The 25,541-nt window shown below is 30.2% G+C and overlaps 5 protein-coding genes across 5 annotated transcripts; 1 reads left to right on the forward strand and 4 right to left on the reverse strand.

The window, feature by feature from the left end:
• Nucleotides 1–298: 298 nt before the first annotated feature.
• OCT59_009660 (uncharacterized protein) lies at nucleotides 299–1,239 on the reverse strand (the record flags this gene model as incomplete). Its single annotated transcript, XM_066133734.1, has 2 exons — nucleotides 299–424; nucleotides 826–1,239. 2 exons carry the CDS (start codon nucleotides 1,237–1,239, stop codon nucleotides 299–301), a joined length of 540 nt encoding a protein of 179 aa, XP_066000147.1.
• Nucleotides 1,240–1,773: 534 nt separating this feature from the next.
• Nucleotides 1,774–3,296, reverse strand: OCT59_009661 (uncharacterized protein; the record flags this gene model as incomplete). Its single annotated transcript, XM_066133735.1, has 2 exons — nucleotides 1,774–2,157; nucleotides 2,760–3,296. The coding sequence occupies 2 exons, from the start codon at nucleotides 3,294–3,296 to the stop codon at nucleotides 1,774–1,776; spliced, it is 921 nt and encodes a 306-aa protein (XP_066000148.1).
• Nucleotides 3,297–3,696: 400 nt separating this feature from the next.
• OCT59_009662 (uncharacterized protein) lies at nucleotides 3,697–4,271 on the forward strand (the record flags this gene model as incomplete). The annotated part of the gene is made up of 2 exons (XM_066133736.1): nucleotides 3,697–3,969; nucleotides 4,059–4,271. The coding sequence occupies 2 exons, from the start codon at nucleotides 3,697–3,699 to the stop codon at nucleotides 4,269–4,271; spliced, it is 486 nt and encodes a 161-aa protein (XP_066000149.1).
• Nucleotides 4,272–9,025: 4,754 nt separating this feature from the next.
• On the reverse strand, nucleotides 9,026–9,289 carry OCT59_009663 (uncharacterized protein; the record flags this gene model as incomplete). Its single annotated transcript, XM_066133737.1, has 1 exon — nucleotides 9,026–9,289. One exon carries the CDS (start codon nucleotides 9,287–9,289, stop codon nucleotides 9,026–9,028), a length of 264 nt encoding a protein of 87 aa, XP_066000150.1.
• Nucleotides 9,290–18,167: 8,878 nt separating this feature from the next.
• Nucleotides 18,168–20,765, reverse strand: OCT59_009664 (uncharacterized protein; the record flags this gene model as incomplete). Its single annotated transcript, XM_066133738.1, has 6 exons — nucleotides 18,168–19,299; nucleotides 19,370–19,386; nucleotides 19,455–20,185; nucleotides 20,252–20,293; nucleotides 20,446–20,675; nucleotides 20,755–20,765. 6 exons carry the CDS (start codon nucleotides 20,763–20,765, stop codon nucleotides 18,168–18,170), a joined length of 2,163 nt encoding a protein of 720 aa, XP_066000151.1.
• Nucleotides 20,766–25,541: the final 4,776 nt, after the last annotated feature.

Genomic DNA, 25,541 nt, shown 5'->3' on the forward strand with positions numbered 1-25,541 from the left:
TTTAATTGTTTTAAAGAAACATACTAACGTTTCTTTCTTTTTTAGTAGGAACGCCAGACAAGATTACGAACTGGACTTTGGACGAAAGGTAAATAGAAGGGTTTTTCTATTTTTTTTTTGTAACATTTTTAACGTTACTTTTTTCATTTTCTTGTAGGTAATTCGTTCAAGATGAAATTGACACAAGGTACCAGAACTTATTTTTTTTAATATTTTTCGTTAAGAACGTTTACTAAACGTTCTTTTTTTTTTATAGAGAACGAAATAATATTTCACTCACAATTTTACCAAGTCAAAATCAACCTAATCCACCACAATCTAATATCCATCTTCTGCTTAATTCGTTTGGTATTAGTAGGCAATAGTTTGGAAGAGTTGGTATAAAAACTTTGGGAAAAATAGTTGTTTGTTGGAATCGAACCAACTGGAATAATATTCCAAACCATTAACAACATAATGTAGATAGATAGAATAGGATAAATTAACGAATATAATTTTTAAAAATATAAATATATATATATGTTATTATGTTAAATAAATAAATAAATAAATAATATATAGTATATATAAATGAATAAATAATAAGTTTTGGGTTTTGATGTAGCAAATATACATCTAATATTATAAATAGTTCGGAGAAATATCGGATTGCTGAAATTCTCCTGATATTCATATAGCACTTTACCGTTATGTTCTAACCTGAGAGTCACATGACTTATACCTGATCTGTGCCGAGAACCGGTCACAAATCGGGTGGATCGATCAGCTGCCATTCAGGTTAAAATCGAAAACATATAATAGGGCTATCGGGTATATGAAATTTACCCGGTAGCCCTTCATTCGACCAGTGATCGTTATACCTTCTTTAGTGAAAGGAATATTAATACCATGAAATCTACATAATTCACAGTGCATTTTTTTTTCTTTAGAATCATATTTTAACCATGAAAATTCTTTAAGCCATTTTTTTTGAAATCCTTTTTTATTAATTTTCGCTTTTGTTTTTCTTTTTGATATACAAGATTTTGAAATTTTTCGTTTTTTAGAACTTCTTTGAGAATTTTTTTCGTCTATTTCATTTATTTCTTCTGTAGAAATTTCTGATAAAGAAGTTTCTGATAAAGATAAATTACTTTCATCACTTTCAGATAAAGATTTATCCTTTTCATTCAATTTATCCTTATTTTTACTTTTATTTACATTAGCATTAATAGGTTTATAATAACGAAGAAGAGTCATTTTTTTTTAAGGTATATATTTCGTTATTTCGTTAATTTTGATAAAACTACAAAAAAAAATATCTGATTATCATAAAAAATCATTTTCAAATAATTTACCCCTTAAAATTTTTCTCGGCAAAAAAACCGATTGATATAAAAAATTTCGGACATTTTTAAAATATATCAGTTTTTTCCGATTTTTACAGTACTATTTTATACCCTGGTATACTGGTGTGAATCAACACTTTTCAAACTTGCTGATGGTGTAGATATCATCCGTATCATATTCAGTTGATTCAGCGACTTGCTCAACTTCAGTAATATGACGAAGTGTGCCTGTTTTTGACCTTTTTTTACGTGGAAGAAATACATATTGTTGTTCCTCATACATATCATTATCAGAATAAGATCAAATAAATGATCAGCGGCAAATTTGTGATAAAATAGAGATGTTCACTATGCTCTCTGGTACATGCTTTTTCATTACGCATAGTTAGGGATGCCAATGGTCGGTTCGGTTCGGTTTCGGTTTTAAACCCGCGGTTTTCAGCTGCTAAAGACGACGATTAGTCGTCCGCATACCACCATATGTATCAATAGATATTGTCGTATCTTGTGGTTCTACTAACGGTATTGTCATATCTTGTGGTTCTACTAACGATATTATCATATCTTGTGGTTCTTCTAACGATATTGTCGAATCAATCAGTTCTACTAACTCTTGAGACGTTGGAGCCTTATCGGAATTTAATGGTTCTAAAGAATTCGTTTGCTCGTGTCTCTCCTTTGTGCGCGGATCAATCATTTTCCCATTACAATTGCTGCAATAGCACGGAACCTTCGATCTTGGTTTTCTGGTCGTAAATTCGGCATAAGTTCGTTCAGAGGTTGAAGAACTCGGATTATTATATTCGTCCAAGAATGCATTTTCTTCTCCCTTTATTCATTTTTTGATAAAAGTTAGATATGATAAAGTTGTAATATGTTTTTACGTTGAATAAAATTGTAATTATTAATATCAAATTTTTAGTGATGTCGAATTTTTAGTAATATTGTGATTTTTTATATTCCGTTTTTAATGTGATATTGATGGTATAATTAAAAAAACCATACGAAATTTGGACGAAATAGACAAAAAATTGAACGAAAATTGAATAAGTATAGGAATTTAAAAATAAAACATACGTATCACCATACTATTTAATTTGATTTAACAGTTTCATTAATTGAAAGTCTAATTTGATGCAAAAGTTTAAGTCTGATTGATGAAAAAGTTTAAGTCTGATTTGATCTGTTTAATTAATTGAAAGTCTAATTTGATGCGAAAGTTTAAGTGTAATTGATCGTTGATTGTTGAGAGTCTAATTTGATACAAATGTTTAAGTGTAATTGATCGTTGATTGTTGAGAGTCTAATTTGATAGTAAAAAATAGATATAAAAGGTGGACCAATTTTCTCGTCCGTACAAAAAATCTCTTTCTTTTTTTTTGAAAAAAAAAAACCAATAATGACTCGTAAGAAACCATCGAAACCAAATACTAGTCCTCCACCAAATATTGCTGAGTCGTCAACACCAGCACCACAAAATATTGCTTCTTCAACACCAACACCACAAAATATTGCCACTTCGTCAACACCAACACCTCCAAATATTGCCACTTCAACACCGGCATCACGATCGTCAGCATCAGCATCACGAAATATTGCCACTTCGTCAACATCAACACCACAAAATATTGCTTCTTCAACAGCAACACCTCCAAATATTGCCACTTCGTCAACACCAACACCTCCAAATATTGCCACTTCAACACTGGCATCATGATCATCAGCATCAGTATCACAAAATATTGCTTCTTCAACACCGGCATCATGATCGTCAACATCAGCATCACGAAATATTACCACTTCGTCAACACTAATACCACAAAATATTGCTTCTTCAACACCAACACCTCCAAATATTGCCACTTCAACACCGGCATCACGATCGTCAGCATCAGTATCATGAAATATTGCTTCTTCAACACGTAATATTACCACTTCGTCAACACTATCAACACGTAATATTACCATTTCGTCAACATTAACATCACAAAATACTAATACTACAGTTTCTTCATCTCCCTTTAAACTCGTTATTCCGCCAGATATTTCAGCCTCAATAGGTCGAACTCAATCTCAATCTCAACGAAATTTAACGGCTTCGGATATTATTAAAAAATATCCTAATATTAATGTACCAAAAAGTTATCGTTCACATCACGAAAAAGGAGCACCAAGAAGTGATCGACCAAGTAATGAAGAAACGGGTAAATCAAATTTGTTATTTTTATATTTTGATATTTATTATATTACATCTGTTTGTTACATATCCTTATAATTTAAAATAGGTAATTTTGAGTTAGGAAATTTAAAAAAAGAAACCCTTCGAATACAGAACGAATTAAAACAAGAAAAGTCCAAAGTAGCCGGAATGAAACGAAAAATAGATAATTTAGAAGACCATGTTCGTAGGATCGAGGAGGAGAACTCCATGTTACGGGATTTTAATGAAATTTTTAGTAACGAATCGAATGAATTATGTGAAGAAAATAAAGCTCTGCGAGAAGAACTTCAACAATCCAAACAACTTCATATACCTCGAAAGATTATTAATCCTTCGCAGCAATATTCACCAAAACGTCCCAATAAAAGATTAAAATCGAGAGAGGAATCTCCTGATGAAGTTGCCGCTACAGATGCAAGAGTAAGAATTTTACAAGACTATTTGCAGCTGAATTGTGTTAATGTATATATACAGCTTTTATTATTTTATTATTTCCTCTTATTGTTTAGGCTGAAATGAAGAACCTCTTGAAAGGTCAAATACCCGAAGAATATCGGTTGGATTATGGTAAGACTTTCAGTGAACAGACAGCAAAGATATACGAAAAATTAATACCTGAATTAAAGAAGTTGATGAGTGGACATTATAATCCGTCGGTAACCCAATTGTCAGACTGGTTACGATTGATGCACAAGCATAAAAGAGATAGACAACGGAAATGACAATCAGGCCAATTAGACAAAGTAGATCGAAGAATGCACGTAAATGCGCAATTGTCCGAAGTGAGGAGTATTTTATTTTAATACACTTCTTTTTTTTAGTCATTTGAAATTAATCTTTATATATTCGACAGAAAAAAAATAGACGAGTAAAGGCCGCAATAAAATTATACGAAAGAAATAATGCCAACATACAGGAATTCAATAAAGATGAATTATTACCAATGCTCCTACAGAATGATTGTTATTCGATTGAACAATCGGATTCCGAAGACGAATCAAGATAGAAATTGCCTAATAACAAGCGGTTCCTGCATGTATACGATTGGGAATGGCATTCAAACAAGGTATTAAAGTGATTATTGCTATTAACCTATTTTAATATTTATTCGATATATAAAGTTTATCTTTGTTTTAAATAGTTAAAACACCTATTACGAAACGTATTGGACCCTGAAGCAGAATATATTTAACACGCAAAAAAGCAAAGAGAGAGAATTTATGATGATGACATGTATTTTACGTCTAGTGAACCTCTCAAGAATGCGCCTGAATGGGCGCTCGATAAAGCGAAAATGTACGAAACTGATGAAACCAACGAAACAAATGACGTTAGCGAATATGACGTGGCTGATGATGTGATTAGGGATGGGCGTTAATTAACCGTTAATTATGTTACTTATAATTAGTTTAAAATGGTTAATTAACCGTTACTTTAAATCAACCAATAAAAATGCAGAATTTAAGTCATGTGATTTTAATTATAATTTGATAATTATTAGTAAAAAATGGTATAGTCTGTGATAGTGATAATAGTACTATACTTGAATTTGAATCAAATGTAATAAGTTTAGATAATGAAAAATAAACAAAATATATAAGATTTATTATAATCATTTTAATAAATAAATAAATTTCATTGTTTTATTTTATTATTTATAAAAAATTAATATATTAGTTAACTATAGGTTAATTAACCGTTAATTAACCGTTAATTAACTAGTTAATTAACCAAATTTATAATTAACCGTTACTTTCCCATCCCTAAATGTGATTGATGATTTAATTCAATCTTACGAAGATTGTGAGCCAATGGAGCCGAATTTAACGGAGTCATATTTGGATTTCTTGTTAAATTCAGCGGAAATGAATTCGATTAGACCTGAAGATTTGGATGAGATTGGTGAAAGTTCGACGACAGTAAGTTGAATTGTTTTTAATATTTTTACATCGCAAATATCGCTAATTAATTTTATTTATATCATATTAGCAACAAAGAGCCAAAAGGAGTCAAAAAGGCAAAGAAAAAGCCACAAAAGAAGCAAAAGAAGACGAGAAAATTTATGAAATCTTTGAAGCCGACGAATATTATTAGTATATTTTATATTTCTTTTTTTTGGTTGGTTTATTAGGTTTATTTTTTATTATATGGTATTATTAGTATATTTTATATTTCTTTTTTTGGCTTAATATAGTTGGTTTATTGGGGTTTATATATTATTATGTACATGGGTTGATTTATATAATTATATTACTATACGTCAATATATATAAAATATAAAATAAACGGGTTTTATTTGCTTATACTATGCTTTATTATTCGTCCTTGAAAACTCTATTTATCAATAATATTCGGGTTACATATAGCAGTTGAATATGGTTTTTTTTAGGGTTGAATAAATATGTAATAACGTCCTAATATAGGTCTAATTTTAACCGAATATCCTTTCAGAATTTGAGTCTAATTTTAGCCGAATATCCTTTCCGAATTTGATACGATTGGCACCCTAAATGCGCCCGAAAATTCGACCTTAATTTGACACAGGTTAGATCGTCATTCGACCTATATTCGACCTGGTCAAATTTAGGTCGAATTGTCCTATCACAAATCGAAATTAGTTAAATAGGGTATCAATAGATTATCAATAAGTTATCAATCGGCTATCAATAGGCTACCCTATTGGTAGCCTATTGAACTTGCGCCATAATCCGTCACCAATCGGGCAGGCTGATTGATAACCTATTGATAACTATTAATACCTTCATTGATAACCAATTTGATAAAAATACCAATAGGATACTAATAGGTTATCAATAAGTTATTAATTGGCTAACAATCAGCCTGCCCGATTGGTGACGGATTATGGCGCAAGTTCAATAGGCTACCAATAGGGTAGCCTATTGATAGCTGATTGATAACCTATTATAACTCTATTGATACCCTATTTAACTAATTTTGACCTGTGTATATTTCGACCAATGATACAAGATATGACTACAAATGGGCGTTACCGGCTGCATGGTGACTGCACAATTTGTGGTATACATAAGAATACTTTTACTGGAATAGACTGGGTTATCAAAAAGAAGTCTAAGGAGAAGAAAAAAGAAACTGCGGCCAAAAGACATCAAACAGTTTATAATCGGCAGTGTAAAAAACTCAGGCAGAAAATTTTAGAAGCTGATGACGCGTGTAAACAGTGTATTGATAAATGCCTTAAGGAAGCATAAAAGAGGAAAACGGATTAGTACTGCCTTCTAAAAGTATTCTTTATTATCTGAATCGTCTTGGTATACCCATTGTTCAATTACTTATTTTTTCTGACGGGGGCTGGACAGGGTTGGTTTTACTGGCTCTATAGACCTTCTAGGGGCTTACCTGTTAATAAAGCTCCGAATGATTCGGGCTAAACCGGGGAACCGATCCGAAACCGGCTCAAAATTCGGTTCAATTCGGTTCGGGTATTAGAACCGAAAAACCGGTGGTTCAGTTCGGTTTAATTCGATTTTTTATAAAAATGCAAAAAATCGAATAGCCGGCCATCTAGTGATCGTACAAAGTCGAGCCATATATCATTGGATTTGTCTCAACGAGACGCGTCGAATGGTGGTAAAATCACGTCTCTAGCATCGATAGATAGCTTGCTAATGCCAATTTTTTATAAATCATTTAGCGTGAATTAACTTACGATCTATTGATGCTAGGGACATGATCTCATCACCATTCGACTCGTCTCATTGAGACGAATGCAATGAGTCCTAATTCATATTTGTACGACCATTGGACGACGAATAAATTCATGTATCGGAATTTTTAATTTTTAACGCTCGAAAATTTTAAAAAAATGCGAAACTTGATATTATTCGCCATCCAGTGGTCGTACACGAACGAATTTATATTCATTGGATTCGTCTCACTGAGACGCGTCGAATGGTGCTAAGATCATGTCTCTAGCACCGATAGATAGCTTGCTAATTCCAATTATTTATAAATCATTTAGCGTGGGTTAACGTGTGATCTATCAATGCTAGAGACATGATCTTACCTCCATTCGACGCGTCTCGTCGAGACGAATCCAATGATATATGGCTCGAATTTATACGATCACTAGATGGCCGGCTATTCGATTTTTCGCATTTTTATAAAAATCGGATTAAACCAAACCAAATTGCCGGTTTTTCAGTTCGGTTCTTACGGATTTCGGCTCTAATCCGAACCATCTATAATCCGGACCAAACTGACCCGTTTGGAGCTTTACCTGTTAATCTACCTGGTTTGCTGTCTCACTGCTTCCAATAGGAAAATGAATGGAATCCTGTACGTGTGGAAGATGTTCCAGATGTGGAGGATCTGGAAGGGTAAAATCAAAACTTTTTTCTGGGGGAATCCCTCTCCCAATTTTTTTAAAACATCCTCCACATCCTCCACACTCTTCTGATTCCCTCTTATTTTCCTCTCTTTTCCCTTATTTTATCCTTTTTTGTTATATATTTTTGTGGAGGATCTATGTGGAGGATTGTGGAGGATCTATGGGGGATTCTTGAGCCCCGTAGAGGACATATAGGTACTGCGAGGCCATGAGGTCGAGGTGGGTGGAGTGGTAGCGAGACCCACATCCAGCCCGATGACTTAGATGTTGTCATGGGTAGCGGATTCCCATTGAAGTCTGGGTAAGTGTTCGCGACGGCTCTCAAGTAAGCATAGAACGCCTCACTGGCTGACTGGCACCTAGGTATTTCATAGCGTTACCGAGTTTTTTGAAGTAGTTGAGGTCTCCCTTGCGGGATGGTGACACATCCAAGAACACTGTGCGCCTATCATCATTCTCCACTCTGAGAGCATTTTCGTTGATTAGGATGATGGTAGACATAAAGTTCTTGTAATGTGTTGGCGTCTTGTATTTTTCATGGATTTCCATTATGTCACTCATTACCTTATCCTTCAAAGAGCGATACAGATTATTCCACTGGTTTTTTTCCGTGAGCATTTCCTCGAGAAGAAGAAGAACCTTACCCTGTAATTGCCCATTGAAACTTCCAAGAATCGTCTGAGGATCGCTGGTCTTATAAACGAGTTGAGTGCCTAGGACGCTGCACTAAATGAAATCTGTTATAATACCTTTGCCCCAATCCTGTCCGGATTTTAGGTAGAGAATCGAGTAAATCTTCCTTCCAGCAGATACACCGGCCAACCACTTGATAATATACTCAGTGAGATTCCAATCACCCAAATACCAGATATCCTGAATGTGAGAGAAAATAAATTTAACCGCGAGGTGAATTGTAGACTCAAAGGTGAATATTAGACGTAAGACGTGGAGGAATCCCAGGAAGATATTTAGATAGAGTTGGCCGGTTAAGGATCTGAAGATTCGCTATTTATGGGAATCACAGGTTGCGATACATACATCGGTATTCTCGACCATAAACCACTTGTAGATGTTGAACTCAGTCTTTTGAGAGGGTCCTTGTTCAGGTTATGTGTAGAATGCTTTCGTGATTGGACGGATAAGTTTACCAATATTTTTGTCAATAACGTATTTCAAACTTTTACTATTTGGGTCCCACCAGAAAACTCCATGAGGATCTGCACAGGGAATGAAATAACTGTAAAGATACCTCTTGGCTTGATCAAAATCACTCATACTCTTTGCAGTGACAATAAGCCGTTTAAGCTCATTGATACTGAAGGCTTTCTTTTGTTCACTGAACTTAGGGATAACTTGAGCTTGAGTGGTCATTTTTTTTTGTTCTATCAAATCGAGTACTAATTTATAGTTACCTAATCTTCAATTGCTGAATGTATTTTTTCCAAATATCCGCATTCCTACCCGGTTACCCTCCTGTGGTTCTACAGACCTTCTAGGGACTATTAACCTACCTGTTTACTCAGTTTGCTATCTCACTGCTTCCGACAAATGAATAGACTGAATCCTGATCATATGACAGATCTATAACAGAATGACAGATCTGGGGGGTAAAATCAAAACTTTTTTCTGGGGATATCCTCTCCCGATTTTTCTGAAACATCTGTCATATCCGTCATATCTGTCATACCCTCTGATTCTATCGTATTTTCCTCTCTTTTCCCTTATTTTATCCTTTTTTAGTATATTATTATATGACAGATGTTAATGACAGATGGTGACAGATATAGGGAATTTCCTACCCCATGGAGGGGGGATGTAGGTACTGCGAGGCCGTAAGGCCGAGGTGGAGGAGCGTAGCGAGTACACTACTAGCCCGATGACCTTTGATGGGGGAATTTAAAACTAAAAAAAAACATATACAAAAAGAAAATTATGTTCTAATAAAAAAAATAAAAAAAAATAAAATTAGACATTTTTTAATAAGAAAAAAAAAAGTACTGAACAGATTGATTAGTGAAATTGATCGAACCTACTTCCTAAAAAAACCTAAGATCATCGTCTTATTCTTTCAAGGAGGCGGCAACCTCGTAGTTGACTCACAGTTGTTAATTTTATGCTTCGAGCTCCAGCATCTAAAATAATTAAAATAATTAATAACCAATTAATTTCTTTAAAATTCAATTAAAACTTAATGATCTAATAACTTACTTACTTGAAATATAAGCTCTTATACTCTGCCAGGATTTTCTGGAATTCACTGATCCAATGCCCAACTTTTTTACAATATACGCATATATCGTCATTTAAAGGAGTGACGCTATTAGGGGCAACAGTATTAAAAGCGGCTTTATTAGGAGTGATAATATTAAGATTGATAGGAGCGGCAACTTCGACATCTATAACCAAATTAAGTTATTGTTGGTGTAATTATTAATAAAAGCTGTTAAATAAACATATTTTTACCAGAAATTTTTATTAATGGTCATGGTGGTAGTCGCAGTGATATGTAAGGTGAGGGAGGCAAAAACACTACCACAGCTATTATTAATGTCGAATAAATAAATTCAAAAAAAAAATAATACTGAAAACATAAAAAAGTCTTATTAATTACATGATATTTTCGAGCCCACATTGCTTAACACATTATTAATATCGCTCGAAAATTGGGCGGGCTAGAAAAAGTTAGTGTATTAGGATTTAAATAGTAAAATTAATTTTAAAAAATTATAATGAAAAAAAAATGTTTTATGTTTCAGGTACGCCAAGATAATTAACCACAGTCTTGTGAATTTCTGTAAGCCTGTCTATTGTGATTTTATAGATTTCTTTGTACACAGATAACTTTTTATCTTCCATTATTAGAAAAAAAAATAATGAGAGAAAACGACCAGAAAAAACTGAGAAAAAAGTGGCGAGAAAAAAATGGAGATATTTATTTGGTTTTTTTTCATGATGAATTTCTTAAAAAAGATTTTTTTTTTTTTTTTTTTTTTTTTTTTGAGCGAGTTTCTTAAAAGATTTTTTTTTTACACGACAGATATAAAGTGTTCTTTCTCTTGCAAAAGACAGTTGCAAAAGATGGTCTTTTTATTCATTTTCTTTTTTTACTAAGCCTCTTTAGAAATCATTCACGAGAAAAAAAAAACTTTCTCATGACACATTTTTTACTAAGCCAGTACTAAGCTGCATGAAGCTAAGACTTTTTAGAAATTTCTCATGAGAAAAAAACTTTTCATGACGCAAAGCCTCTTTAGAAATTATTTACGAGAAAAAACTTTCTTATGACACATTTTTTATTAAGCCAGTGAGTGCTAAGCTGCATGAAGCTAAGATTCTTTAGAAATTTCTCATAAGAAAAAAACTTTTCATGACGCAAAGCCTCTTTAGAAATTATTCACGAGAAAAAAAAACTTTCTCATGACACATTTTTTTACTAAGCCAGTACTTAAGCCCCTTTTAAATCTACAAAAAAAGCATAAAGGCAAATCACTTTTTTCCTAATAAAGTAAATAGACATTCTAACTTTATTGATTAATTCTGATAAAAAAAAAATTACTAGTATTAAAATAAAGAATTAAAACAAAACTATATTGCATCTAAAATTGCTTGCCGAAACCTAAGGGTTTAGGCAAGATGTCGTTTCGCCAAAAAGCAAAATTCTGCTGAAATTATATTAAAGTTATATTAAAAAACTGGCAAAACTTTGGAGAAAGGTGAAACTGCCGAAACTTATTATAAATGCCGAAACTGCCAAAACTTTGCCAAAATCATAATAAATCTATAGTAAAATTTTGATGAAACTAATCATAGGATTATAAAGAAGTTTAGACAAGCAACCTTAATTGCATCATTATTGTAGTCCATCATAGAATGGCAAACAATTGCAATAAAGAAGGTTTGTGAGCCCTGAAATATATATGTACAACAGTTGCACCTGTATAGTCTATGCATAGTGTGATTTGTGTAAGGTTGCTTGCCGAAACTTAGGGGTTTAGGCAAGATGGCATTTCACCGAAAAGCGAAATTCTGCTGAAACTATATTAAAGTTATATTAAAAAACTGGCGAAACTTTGGAGAAAGGTAAAACTGCCGAAACTTATTATAAATGCCGAAACTGCTGAAACTCTGCTGAAACTATAATAAATCTATAGTAAAATTTTAATGAAACTAATCGTAGGATTTTGAAGAGGTTTAGACAAACAACCTTAGATTTGTGTCATGTAATGCAAAAGTTATATTTGCAGATTTGATCTTTTAAGTATCTTTAGCTCATATTTAAAGCTCATGTTGAATTCGTGCTCAACTTGTGTTAATAAAATTATACAAAATCATTGATTTTATTAAATTTATCAGAGTTTTAAGCCTAATTAAAGATGATTAATATAAAAATTATTAGCGATTTCATTATGACATTGTTGGCTTTTTGTTAAGTTTGGCTATTTTATTTTAAATTTAAATTGTTCGTTTATGAACTTGAGTTGAACTTAAGTTCAACTCGAGTTTAACTAGTTTAACTTGTTCGCTCAAGAACTGTGTATTGTATTGTAGATCTGTAATTGTTTTATTTGTATAAATTTGTAAAATTGTGATATGATATTTGCATATTGTGAATCATTAAAATGATTTAATTAATTTATGATATTACATCATAGAATTCATAGAACTTTCTGTTGTCTCTTTAAGTGATTAGATGTCAATTTTCCATTGTACAAAAAAAAAAAAATTGGAAATGAAAATCAATAGAAAATCAATGGAAATCAGATGTTAGTATAACATACTATAAATTAAATTTTCTATTCAAAGGTATTATCGACAAATATTTTTCTCCCTACATTTACGTATTTGAATTTTGTAGCCCGATACAATATCCTATGAACTGCTAACAAGGAATCACAACCTTCTTGAAAGTATTCAGCTTTCCATAATTCAGTATTTGATATTTCTGGCTCCATAAAACTATATTTAAACCGAATATTAGAAGAAGGTGCAGGTTTATACCACTTGACAAATGCTAGAAGGTGAGTTTTCGTTCCTTCTGGAAATCTAAAGGCATGCTCGAAATAATATTGGATTTCATCCGGATAAGTGTCAATTGAATCATCATTAGCTGCTTTCCATTTTGCAAATATATTCGCATTTTTTTCATAATGATGATGATGATGATGATGAAGCTATTGTAAATGAAGAATTAAATTCTACTCAGATGCTTTTGTTTAGTAAAGGAAGGAAACTATGTGAAATTTTGCTGGCAAATAATGAACATTTCGTTGCCTCAGAAAAATCAAAAACTACTGAAATATTTACTGTATTGGCCGAGTTATCAAAATTTGAAACAATTAAAGTAGTTGACAAGGAATCTACTAAGAGGATAAATCAATGAAGGAATCAGGAAACGTATTGTGAAAAGCTGCTAATTGCGGCTGAATCTTTTAACTTATTGCATTTGGTGTCATTGGTTCAAATTTATGATGATCTTACAAAGTTCAGTTTATAATTAGAAATTAAAAATGTAAAATCTTGGGTTATTTCGTTCATGCGATCTATACTTAAAATTGGCAGAAAAGCTAAACAAAAAAATAGGCTGGGTTGCAATAGGTTACGTAGGTTATTTAATGAAGGAATAACAGCTGTGCAACTTGCGTAAGCAGGTTGTCGCAAATGTGATTTTTTTGTTACAAAAGAAAATTACAAAATATTTTTATCACAAATTCCTTCTTTACAAACTTGCTGATCAATTACTTCGAGCATATCAGTTGAACGTATATCAGAAATTATTGAGCCAAAACAAAAGTGAGCATAATTATTTTAAAGTATATTTAAATTATAAAATGTAAATGTAAAGTTATATGCAATATTTTTTTATAGCAATTAAAAAATAGTTTTATTTTGACAAATTTATCCAATAATATATATTATATGTACGCTATAACTTAGTAATTTTATTCAAAAAGTGGACAAAATTGTCCAAAAAGACATTATGCTACTGATAAATTAAGTAATTTTATAATAAGATCAATTTTATAATAGGTAACGCGTTTAGGATTAGTAGTACAAAACACGTAATAATTAGAGTGGACAAATTCATTATGCTATAATAAGATCGCGTTTAGGATTAGTAGTACAAAACGCGTAATAATTAGAGTGGACAAAATTGTCCAAAAAGCCATTATGCTATAATAAGATTGCGTTTAGAATTAGTAGTACAAAACGTGTAATTAATAAGAGTGGACAAAATTGTCCAAAAAAAGTTTTTGAAAACGCGCAAACTCTTTAATTTTTTTATTTCAGATATATATATTTTTTTCTTCTAGTCTCACACAAAATGGATTTGCCTTTTGAACTTAAGCTTCTCAAAAGAGGTAGACCAAAAGATGACGTATGGCAATATTATTTAAAAGGGAACATGATTTACAGAGATACGCGAGTGCTGTATGCACTTATTGTAATATAAAATGCAGCAGGAGTGAAACTTCTCTTCTTAAGGGTCACCTTGCTAACCACTGTATGAAAGCTTCAGAAAATGTTATACGAATGTATCAACGTAACTTTAAAGAAAACACTAAAAAAAAAATGAAAATTAATAGCTAATTAACACTTAGATGAGCCTGGGATGCTATAGGTACTATATATAGAAAGGATTTTAAGTAAAAGTAACATTCTTTACATTTCTTTTTATTTTATTTTTCAGGTTATCAGACTCCTGAAAAGTCGAACTTGGATTTAGGTCTAATTCTATAAAGAAAGTTGGACTTTTAAATTGGATTTTTATTTGCATCAAAGTAACATATTAACATTTCTTTTTTGTATATTTTGTAAGAACAGGTTTTTCCTTAGAACTACTTCAAATATCTTATAAAAATGTTGGTGTGCATGGCATTTTTTTTAATAAAGATTTTTGAAAAAGAATGTTTCATATTTATTTGTATTTGTATTTTATTTTTATTTTATTTAATAAAGTACTAGTAAATAATAGTAATTTAAGCAGTAAATTCAGTGACCAAATCATTATAAATTTTGTGACTAAACCATATAAATTCAGTAACAAAACCAGTGTAAATTCCATGATAAAACTGTGCAAATGATACGTTTTTGTGATACAAAATTGTGCATTTTTCTGTATCCTCTCATGATAGTACGTTATTTCTAGGAAAAAAAAATCTTATAAAAAATGTATCCAGTTTTTTATAGGGTATACTTTGTATTGTACTATATTTATCTATATTTTACAATTAATATAATTAATGAAATTTTAAATATGTTAATAATTAATAAATTATACTATTGCTATTGTTATCCTATCAATGATTAAAGCTGACTGAAAAATTTTAACGCTTTAATAGGTTAACTGGAGTTTAACTTAATAGGAGAATCTTAAGTTGATTACAAATAATCACGTGAAATAATGTTGGATGTTTAGTTAAAAAAAATAGGTTTTTATTAAAATAATATAAAGTTTTAGATACGACGAAAAATATAGATAATCTCTTAGTTGCAAAATTAACTATCTTGAATTATATTACTGGGAATAATACTCTTTTCATATAACTCGAAAACTATAATACAATTCTGAATTATTTGTAAAACTAACTGTTTAATGAACTATTCCTTCAACTTGGTAAAATTCTAACACTATTTATAATAAAATAAAAATTAAGAATATTTGATAAAATAAATAAAATAAATATAATAAATAAAATAAAATAAAATAAATATATCAAATAAATAAAATATAACAAATAAAATAAATAAATCAAATATATCAAATTTAACAAATAAAATAAATAAATTAAATATATTAAATTTATTAGATTTATCAAATAAATCAAGAAAATTAAGAAAATTGAAAAAATCAAGGGATTTATAAAATGATCTACAAAATGATCTATATAAAATTAGGGACCCTAGACATTTCTTATAAAACTCACAACTGACTTTTTGCCAAAAAAAGACTCAATTTGCTCTTTTTTTATTTTCTGTTTTTTACAATTATCTCAGTATCCAGTAATCCGATTCATGCAGATTTTTTTTATTTTGTAGAGCTTGATGAGACTACAAAACAAAAAAAAGTTTGTACAAATTGGACTACTGGATGCCAAGATAATCGCAAAAAACTGATTTTTTTTTTGTGAAATTTAGGTCAATTTGCGAAAAAGTTGCCACCGAGTTGTATATGTAATGTCCAGGGTCCTATAAAATTACTGCGCCACATTTCTACTTTAATACTATACACGTTTTTAATATCAATATACATATTTTTATATATTATATATACATTATTAAACTAATATTGTTTTACTATATGTTATTTTATATATAAAACACTGTTACATTACATATTTTTTAACGTTTTTAAGTGGTGTTAATTGACAAAAGGTTTATATCTTTACATTTTTTGGCATTGAGTAACATATGGCATTGTTTAACATATTATACATCTGTCTAAAACTGCCTGATAGATAGGAGGAGGCCTGGCCATAAATTCTAGTAAAGTAGAAAAATGATTTAATCACCATTTGATTCATCATTATGAGATGATTCTAATAAGCTATGGTGCATTTTTCTACAATCATTGGATGCTGAAATATTAAGTAAAACATCATACAGTGCAGTATCGCAAATACAAAATGCTGATTTTTGACATTTTGCTCAATATCTCAGCATTTAATGATCATAGAAAGACAATTTTAACCATTATTTAACTTATTATTATGAGATGATTTCAACAAATTATAGCGCATCTTTCTACAATCATTGTATACTGAGTTATACATGCCACCCAAATTATTTTGGACTGCCGTAATTATAAGTAAAATCCCAAATTCAATTATGGCATCCCAAATTATTTTGGCACTTTACATAGTAAATTATATATAAACCGAATGAATTATGGCATCCCAAATTATAATTATGGCATTCCAAAATAATTTGGGCAGCATGTATATACTGAGTTATTAAATGATGAAATGTAATATTTTTAAGTTTTGACAATTTTGACATGTTGAAACTATTTCAGTATTTTAACAAATCAGAGAACTAATGTCAAAATATCAAAATAGTTTTGACAATTTCGACATGCTGAAACTCCCTAATTTCGGCAGGTAACTTTAGTCATATTTACACAAACATTCACATCACAAGATATGTTTATATATTAAATTAACTTAAAGGTAAAGAACCTTCAGAAAATAATACAATTACGGTATTTTATGATTATTATAAAATCTGATGCTCTCACTACATTATCATAGAAATCAGAAAAGAAGCTTCTATTAAAAAACAGGAAAAATTTAGTATTTTATTTTTTATTTTACTTCCTGTTTTTATTCATATAGCTAGGTTTTAATTTTGAAACTTTCTTATATAGATTAAAAAAAATTATTATTTGTTTTCCTTTTTATTATTTTCATTAAGTTCTCTAAATTTTTTCTGGATTTATGACCTGAAATAGTTTATAGCTGTAATGGAAATTCCTATATACAGGAATCTATTTCTGCTGTAGTAAATCTATTACCCATAAATTACAAATCTCTTATTTATCAAATTTGTTTGGATATACAGTATATATAAAGGGAAAATACTACTTTGAGGTTTTTATTTATCTCATCCAATTTTTTTGTCACATCATTTTTCATAAGCAACCAAGAAATCTTTTAATAAATAATTGATATTCTGGTTTGGATAAGAAGGTGAAGTACTAGAAGAAGCAGAGCAGGTAGGTGGTATAGTACAGATAGGTCACAATTTTTGATTACTTGTGGAATAAAGCTAAACATTTTTTTGAATAATTATTTTTTTTTAAAAAAAAATTTCATGGTATAAATAAATCTCTGTATTGTGAATAATTGACCGGAGCGAAGCGAAGGACAATATATGTCTAAAAAAAATCGATCACGTGAATTTCTCTGTCCGCCACGTGATCGTCACCCAATCCGTTTCCTAGTAATATTGTTGTGTTTGACGAGTATTGATTGATTAATATGATTTTATGATTTTGCCGCATGAAAATTTACCCCTTAAACAAATATTATCAATAAATGGATTTTTGTTTTTGACCGGTTTTGAATTCCTTTGCATTTAAAGACCGGTTTTTTATTAGAAATTGGACCGGTTTGAAACCGGTTTGAAATCCTGTGTCGGTTTGGAGCACTAATTACAGTATTGTACAACTATCTAATTTCTACTCTAATTAATTTTTCTACTTGTAATTTGAAACAGAAAATTGACTTTGCATATTCATTTGGTATTGTATTCACTTAATTCGAGGCAAAATATGAGAAATCGTGTGAAGTGTACGTCCATTTGGAAAATTTGGAAAATAAAAATTCTTCAATACTTTCTTTGAAATACTAGTCTTTTCAAATGCATCATTAATATCTTTAAATGGTCTTTTTGAAAAAATTACGTTTGCTCGTTTTTCACCGATTTGATTCACCTTGCAGAGTTGCTCGATAGGATCGGTATTGATGTTCACTTCGAGGGTAGGAGCAGCAGAGGGTATAGGGGTGCGGACTCTAGACTGCCTAAATGCTCTGCCCGCAAATGGCCCAAAATATTCCTTAAAATTTTTTTCATATACAATTCCGGATCGTCTTGGAAGTTTTACATCACAGTTTGCTGAAGTTGTAAATAGGATAAAAAAATCATCATATGATGAAGATTTTGTACGTTCTTTTGCATATAATTGTTGATTGATCGAATTTTGTGTATGTTTGTATTGTTGAATTTCGTTCAGACTCTTATCATCTGGCAGATCTAACGAAATGAAGGCATCTCCAGCTTTTGCGCCTGGACTGTTAATAATACAATGTTTGAATTGCCGAACGTTAACGATAGATTTATTGCACTCAACGTTCCAACTGCGTGTAGAGATTTTTTCAGATCTTGTGTCTGTTCGATGTTTTGCATATTCAAGCTGTAGATGGTGATTTATAAATTGGAGATCACCATTTAAAAGCGCTCCTGCGTGAACCTCCGAAATCGTTGTTGGCTCATTTTCATCGAGTATAGTTGACTTCAAACAACGAAAAGTCGCAACAAATCTTTCAAAACCCTGCCATGGTTTAGATCCCGGTGATGACATAAATTCTCGTAGTTCTTTATAGTCAGAAAATGCCCAATCTCGAAGTATTGAATCTCCCCACTCATGAGACTTTTCAACAAGCATCCAGAGCCATATATACGGCGCAGTGAAATATCCCGTTTGTGCCTCATGTTTTCTTTCAAATCGTATCAAACCACTGTGAATGTATTCATCTGGGTTTTTTTCCGTTCTAGGAACAGGCTTGTCTACATCTAAGAGAGTTCTGGTTAATACTGCTCGTGCAATGGCCCTGGCATCTCTGCCAGTATTCTGAAGAGCTTCAACGTATCGATCAGTGAGCCTAAAACGAAGATCATTCATCAAGTTCTCAACATTGCACTTTTCAATAGAACGACCAGCCATACACTCACTCAGAACTTCTAGAGCCCTTCCATGGCCCCCACAATCTTCCACAAGAATATCCATAATTTCTTTTTTTTCAAAGACTGGGATTACTTTATTTCCTTGGCGATATGTTGGAGGTTTCATAGAAGGGACTGGCAAGTATGCACGTTTTCGATGCGAAAATTGTAATGCTTTCTCAACTGAGGTAGCGATTGTGCAAGTAATGCATGGCAATAGAAAAATTTTTTTCAATCCGAGATCTCCGATAGATGACATAGTACGGTAAAAATCAGAATCTTTATTCAAACCGTCATCAGTACTTAACATAAGCTGTTGCATGGCATCAACGATCAAAATAACCGTTATGTCCTTCAAATCTCGATTCCGATATTTAGCAACCAATGACAAAACAGACATTGGAGACGGTGGCTCATATGTGAGACGAACCTCATCAAAATCCATTTCTTCTCTAAGAAGTTGAAATAGCATTCGAGTACCAATGGCCAGAAAAGGATCTTCCCTTGGCCGTAAAGCAGTTCCATTCTCATAGCTGACATTGAATACATAAGCATCCTTAATTCTAGCTAATAGGTCTTTATCTTTACTAACTGAACTGATTGCCGTCTGTTGGAATTCATTAGCGTTTCGAGATTTTCCGGTCCCAGCTCCAGAAAGAAAGAGATATATCGGAATGTTTGTTTTGTCAAAATCGCCTTTAAGAAAAGCATCAAAATGTTCTCTGATCGTTTTTTGCAAAATTTCTTTCAGAGTTGGGTCAGGTTGATATTCCCAATTCGCACCAGAAGTGCGAAGTAAAGGTTCTGGTTTCAAGTATAACAGGCCTAAAACATAATATAATGTTCAGTTAGTCACAACATATAGTTCCGGTGAGACTTGTTGATATATACCTTGAGGAAAAGCATCTGCTATATTTATTTTACTACGTAATTCTTTTTGAGCGGATTTGACGATAAGAAGCAGGAAAAGGAAAGAAAAGCACAAAGTTATGCAAGCATTCGGTATTATCGGGAAACATGACAGAGAAAACGAACAAACAAAGCCAAAACTATATTATTGAATATGCTTATATATATGAAAATACCAGTTGACACTTTCTTCAGGTACGCGAGTCTCTCGGTACAGTTATCCTTTGGGATTGTATTGAGAACATTCGACACAACTTTTATCTTTGCATTATTTAAGATACTAGTGAAAAATGCTCGCAATCTAGTCCTCTCTGTTTCTGGAAGAGCTTCCTCGTCGAGATTCAAGGCGAGTCGGCTAATCTCTTGACTAATATCGGTTATTAAATTTTCACTTTCTGTGTTTGAACTGGTTAAGCCAGGCATTTGGAAATTGTTTTACAAGTTCGGAGTGATGTACAAGATGTACAAGCAAACACTAGACTAACCCGCTATTCATTTATGCATGTGCATAGTCGACAAGAATATAGGAGGAGGTTGGTTAGCTTCAGAATTTTCGCTTGTTTGACTGTGATACGTATCTGCAATATATTTATCTGTTAATTAAACGTAAAGATAGGAGGTCGAATTTTTGAATAACAATTTCTGGGTTTTGGTTTTCAAGCTAATTATAATTTTGAGTTTTTTAACATCCTAGTGCTATGAAACTGATGTTGAGTCCTTTACACCTCTAGTGCAATTTGATATTTTTGGAAGAAGGCATCAAGCTCTAATCCATTCAAGAAAGGAGGGTGATATTTGATCATAGGTTTCTTGTCAAGAATTTTCTTAACTATCTAGATGCATTTAATCTGGAATTTGTGATTTTTTTTAGATTTCCTTTCTGCTCAAACTTGCTCTAATTTTATAATTCTTTCTAAGAGTTCAGTATACTCCTGCCTTAACTTTGCATTCTTGGCCTCAAAATTCTTAGCTTTAAGCATTGTTCCAATAATTCAAATTCAGGTAATATTATTGATAAATTTTATATGAGATATGAATTATTCTTTTTTTTTTATTTATAGTATGTCTGGTTGAAACTTTATCGAAAACATTGTAATGGTGCAGGATACAAATAAACGAAAGTTCCCCACTCCTACTGTGCAATGAGAATGTCCAGTTACACTTGCATCAAGTAATGCTTTGCACCAAAAAGAAATAAATAAAAATAAAAATGAAAATGAAAATATAAAGGTTAAAGTCGACAATGAATCCACCCTACAACTACTACATTTCTAAAACTAGGCCCCACTGATCATTTTGTATGGAATTCCTCAAGATACTCTTAATTCTCTTAGCATTGATCTAATATCAGCTAAAACAGTTAGTTTGTTGATACTGTTTAAGTGCTTGTCAATTTTCTTGGTTCGCTTAGTCTCCTTATGTTTCTTATCTGACATAATTGTATTAGTATTCTTCTGAGATACTTTGGAATCATTATCTTTCTTTACCTTCTGATGGTAGTTCTTTTTTTGCTTCAAGTTAGAGGTATAATACCTTTTTCAATTACCTGTAAATTCGTTTAAATTGAAAGTTTTACCAATGACTTTATTCAAGTTAGCTCACAATTTGTAGTAAGTTATCAATTTTTGAGTACCATATCTTGAATTAATTTAAATGCTTTACATCCAGTAGGTGTAAGAATAAAGGGAGCAGGGTTATCCAAATATAAAAATGCAGTGATAGTAGAAATAGGAACTCCTATTAATACTGCCTGGAATCATTTCTGTTCTTTTCTTTATTTGAGATTCCAGTTGAATTTCCAAATGGAGCAGTTTAAGCTTTACCATTTCATAGATCTATTCATTTTATTGCTATCTTATTGAGGTTCACTACACAGTAACTGTGATGTATTTCTGTTGCGATTTAAATTTGATCGTAATAATTGATCCAGGTTTTTAAGTGATTAAGTACATCAAGTTGGGTCCATCTGGAGGGGATATCATATATTGTAATTTCACAGATGTGGTCTTTAACTTTAGGATTATATTCAGTTATCACAGTACTAATTGTTTTGGGTGATAGTGTAGCTAGTTATTTTTTAGGAGTTTTACAACTAGTGCTAGCTGAGCTAGTGAGATATGAATTATTCAAATTTTTGTTAACAATATATAAAAATAATATTATTTTAACAAGAAAACATTTGGATTATACCAACTAATCATTTTCTAAGAAAACAGTTTTTTTTTTGTTAAGAAAAATTTTTTATTAATACATGTAAAAATAAATATAAAGCTTGGAATGTAGCTTAAATACATATTATTTTTTAATAATTTTTTAATTTTAATCTTTTTGCTAGTTGAAAAACTATCAATACTATTAATACAATCTTTCAATACTAATTTATAGATCTCAATGGGTAAATTTTGAAAAAAATTGATTTTTTTAGAAAAAAATTTTTTACCATTTTTTTTATAGTACTTCAAATGTATTTAAGATAATACTTGGGATTTTAAACATTTTTAAAGATTTATATAATGCATTTTAAATTATTCATTTTTCATGAAAAAAAATTGCTAAAGTTGATCTAGTTATCCAGAAAAAAAAATTTATTTTCAAAAAAAAATTTAGCTGATTCCTAGAAGATGATTGGTTGATTTAATAAATTTTTTGTTCAGATTATTGAATGGAAAAAAAAATTATTTTTTATGATTATGATTGGTTAAAACCAAAATTATATGGCCAAATAAAATAAATTTTTTTATCTTTTTGTAACATTTACATAACCTGCCTAGTTATGAGAAACGAATAAATTTATTTACTTAGTCTTAGATAATACAGTCAACTCTCTTTATAGTCACACATTTGGGACAGTCCATATTTGGTGATTATAAAGAGATGTGACTATATAAAGAATTTCTTATATTTGTATATCATAATTCTGGCCAAAAATTAACATAATTTTAGCCAGAATTATACTTAAAACTTTATTGTATCGTAACTTCGCCAATATTAATCGTAGAGAGATGATCTTACCGCCATTCGATTCGTCTTGATGAGACGGTTCTAATGGTATAAAATACGTCGAAATCCAATCACTAGATTAATTTCCGAAATTAAAAAAATATTAATGGTTTTTGTGTAATAACTCTGTCAATATTGATCCTAGAAAGACAATCTTACTACCATTCGATTCGTCTTGATGAGGCGAATCTAATGGTATAAGATACATTGAAATCCAATCACTAGATCAATTTCTGAAATTAAAAAATATTAAATGGTTTTTAAGTAATAACTCCGTCAATATTGATCACAGAGAGATGAACTTACCACCATTCGATTTGTCTCGATGAGGCGATTCCAACGAGCTATAAATTGTCATTTTACAATCACTAGGTACCGAGAAATCTAGAAAAATGTTAAATGGCGCAGTAAACGTAAATCAAGAAATATTATAATGCCGATGTTTAACATTTTGTTGAATAACTCGTCAGTCAGTGATCGGAAAAGGATAAAACTACCACCATTCGATTTGTCTCAGTGAGACGATTCTAACAAGCTATGATACATCTTTGTACGATTATTAGATGCCAAGTTATTTAATATATTCTTTATATAACTGTGATTATAAACGGTTCTTTTTAATATAAGATTTTTGAGGATAGGTGTGATAGTGACTATAGATAGATTGTGACTATATAGGATAGATTTTAATAATAAAGTGTTTTGAACATTCAACTGGTGTGACTATATAGTAGAATGTGATATAACGGGAGTATTTATAGGGAGTTACTAGTACTATAATAAATAAAATTTTTTCTAAAAAATTCATCCTTTAAAATAATAAATAATAAAAATAAAAAATTATAAACATAATTATATAATATATATTTTACATATTAATATATATTAAAAAATTATTTTTTTTTAAAAAATTTATTTGAAATATTTTTATAGACTTAGATACAATAATTTTTAAATATATTTAAAAAGTATTTTTAAAATTAAAATATTTGGATATTTTAAAATTAAAATATTAAATATATATTATAATAATAAAATAATAATAAAAGCATTAAAAAATTATTGTATGTGATATTACTTTAAGTTATTTTTATAGATATATTGAATGCATTTTAGTAGTATTTTAAAATTATAAAATCATTTTAAAAAATTTGCTATTTTTAGTAAAGTTATTTTAAAATACAAGATTTTTTTTTTTAATTATTTATACTTTTTATAAATATAATATAATATTATCTAAAAAAACTTATTTTATATTTATATTTAAAAAAATAAAATTTATTTTTATTAATTCATATTTATTATAAAAAATTAAATTTTAATTTTATATTAAAAATACATTATATTTATATATTTATAATTATATTAATATTATATTACTTTATTTATCGAGAGAAGGAAATAGGGTGATTTGAAAGGTATATAATAATATTAAGATATACGAAATACAAATATAATTTTTCTTTTTGTTTAGAGGATAGTGACGCGTATTAGTATGATAATAATGATCCTATATATGACGTAGCAATTATGGGAGGATATAGGTGAATTTTATATTGGTAATGGTAGGGCACATGGGAAGCAATCTTATAGGATGGGAAACTGGTTTAGAGTTTTAATAGATTAATTATACATTTAGTAGATCTTTCCTGTAATACTTTCATATAATTAATAAACTCATGGAATTACTACTTTATAAAAAAAAAAAAAAAAATATTATATTACTTTATATTTTTATAATTTAATTTTTCTAATAAATTATTTATTTATATAATTTTTTACTTTTTATTATACTATTTAAGTAATTATTTATTTTAGAAGTTTGCTATTTATTACTGGCGGTGATCATCACTGATATCATGTGATTTTATAAAATTTGGTTGGAATTAAGGAATTGACATATAAATTTCCTTTTATAGGGTTTGGGTAATGTTATACGATTCAAAAAAGGCAATTTTGTTTCCCGTCGAAAAAATGAGAAATGTATGCTACACTTAAGATTCCAAAAAGGAAATTTTTATGTAGATCACTTAAATCCGGCTAAAATTAAAAATCATGTGACGCCGGTGATGATCACTTGCCGGTGATTTGTAGCAATTTTATTTATTTTATTATATAATTAATATTATATAATTTAATTATGTAATTATTTTATATAATTAATTATAGAAATAATGTATTCGTTACAAATTTATATATATAAAAAAGATTTCGATAGCAAAGATTTTAAAAATAAACAAAAATGTATTTTTAACTTTTCTTTGTCAATTTA

The sequence above is a fragment of the Rhizophagus irregularis genome, chromosome 17 (assembly GCF_026210795.1).
Source record: "Rhizophagus irregularis chromosome 17, complete sequence".
Lineage (NCBI taxonomy): Eukaryota > Fungi > Glomeromycota > Glomeromycetes > Glomerales > Glomeraceae > Rhizophagus > Rhizophagus irregularis.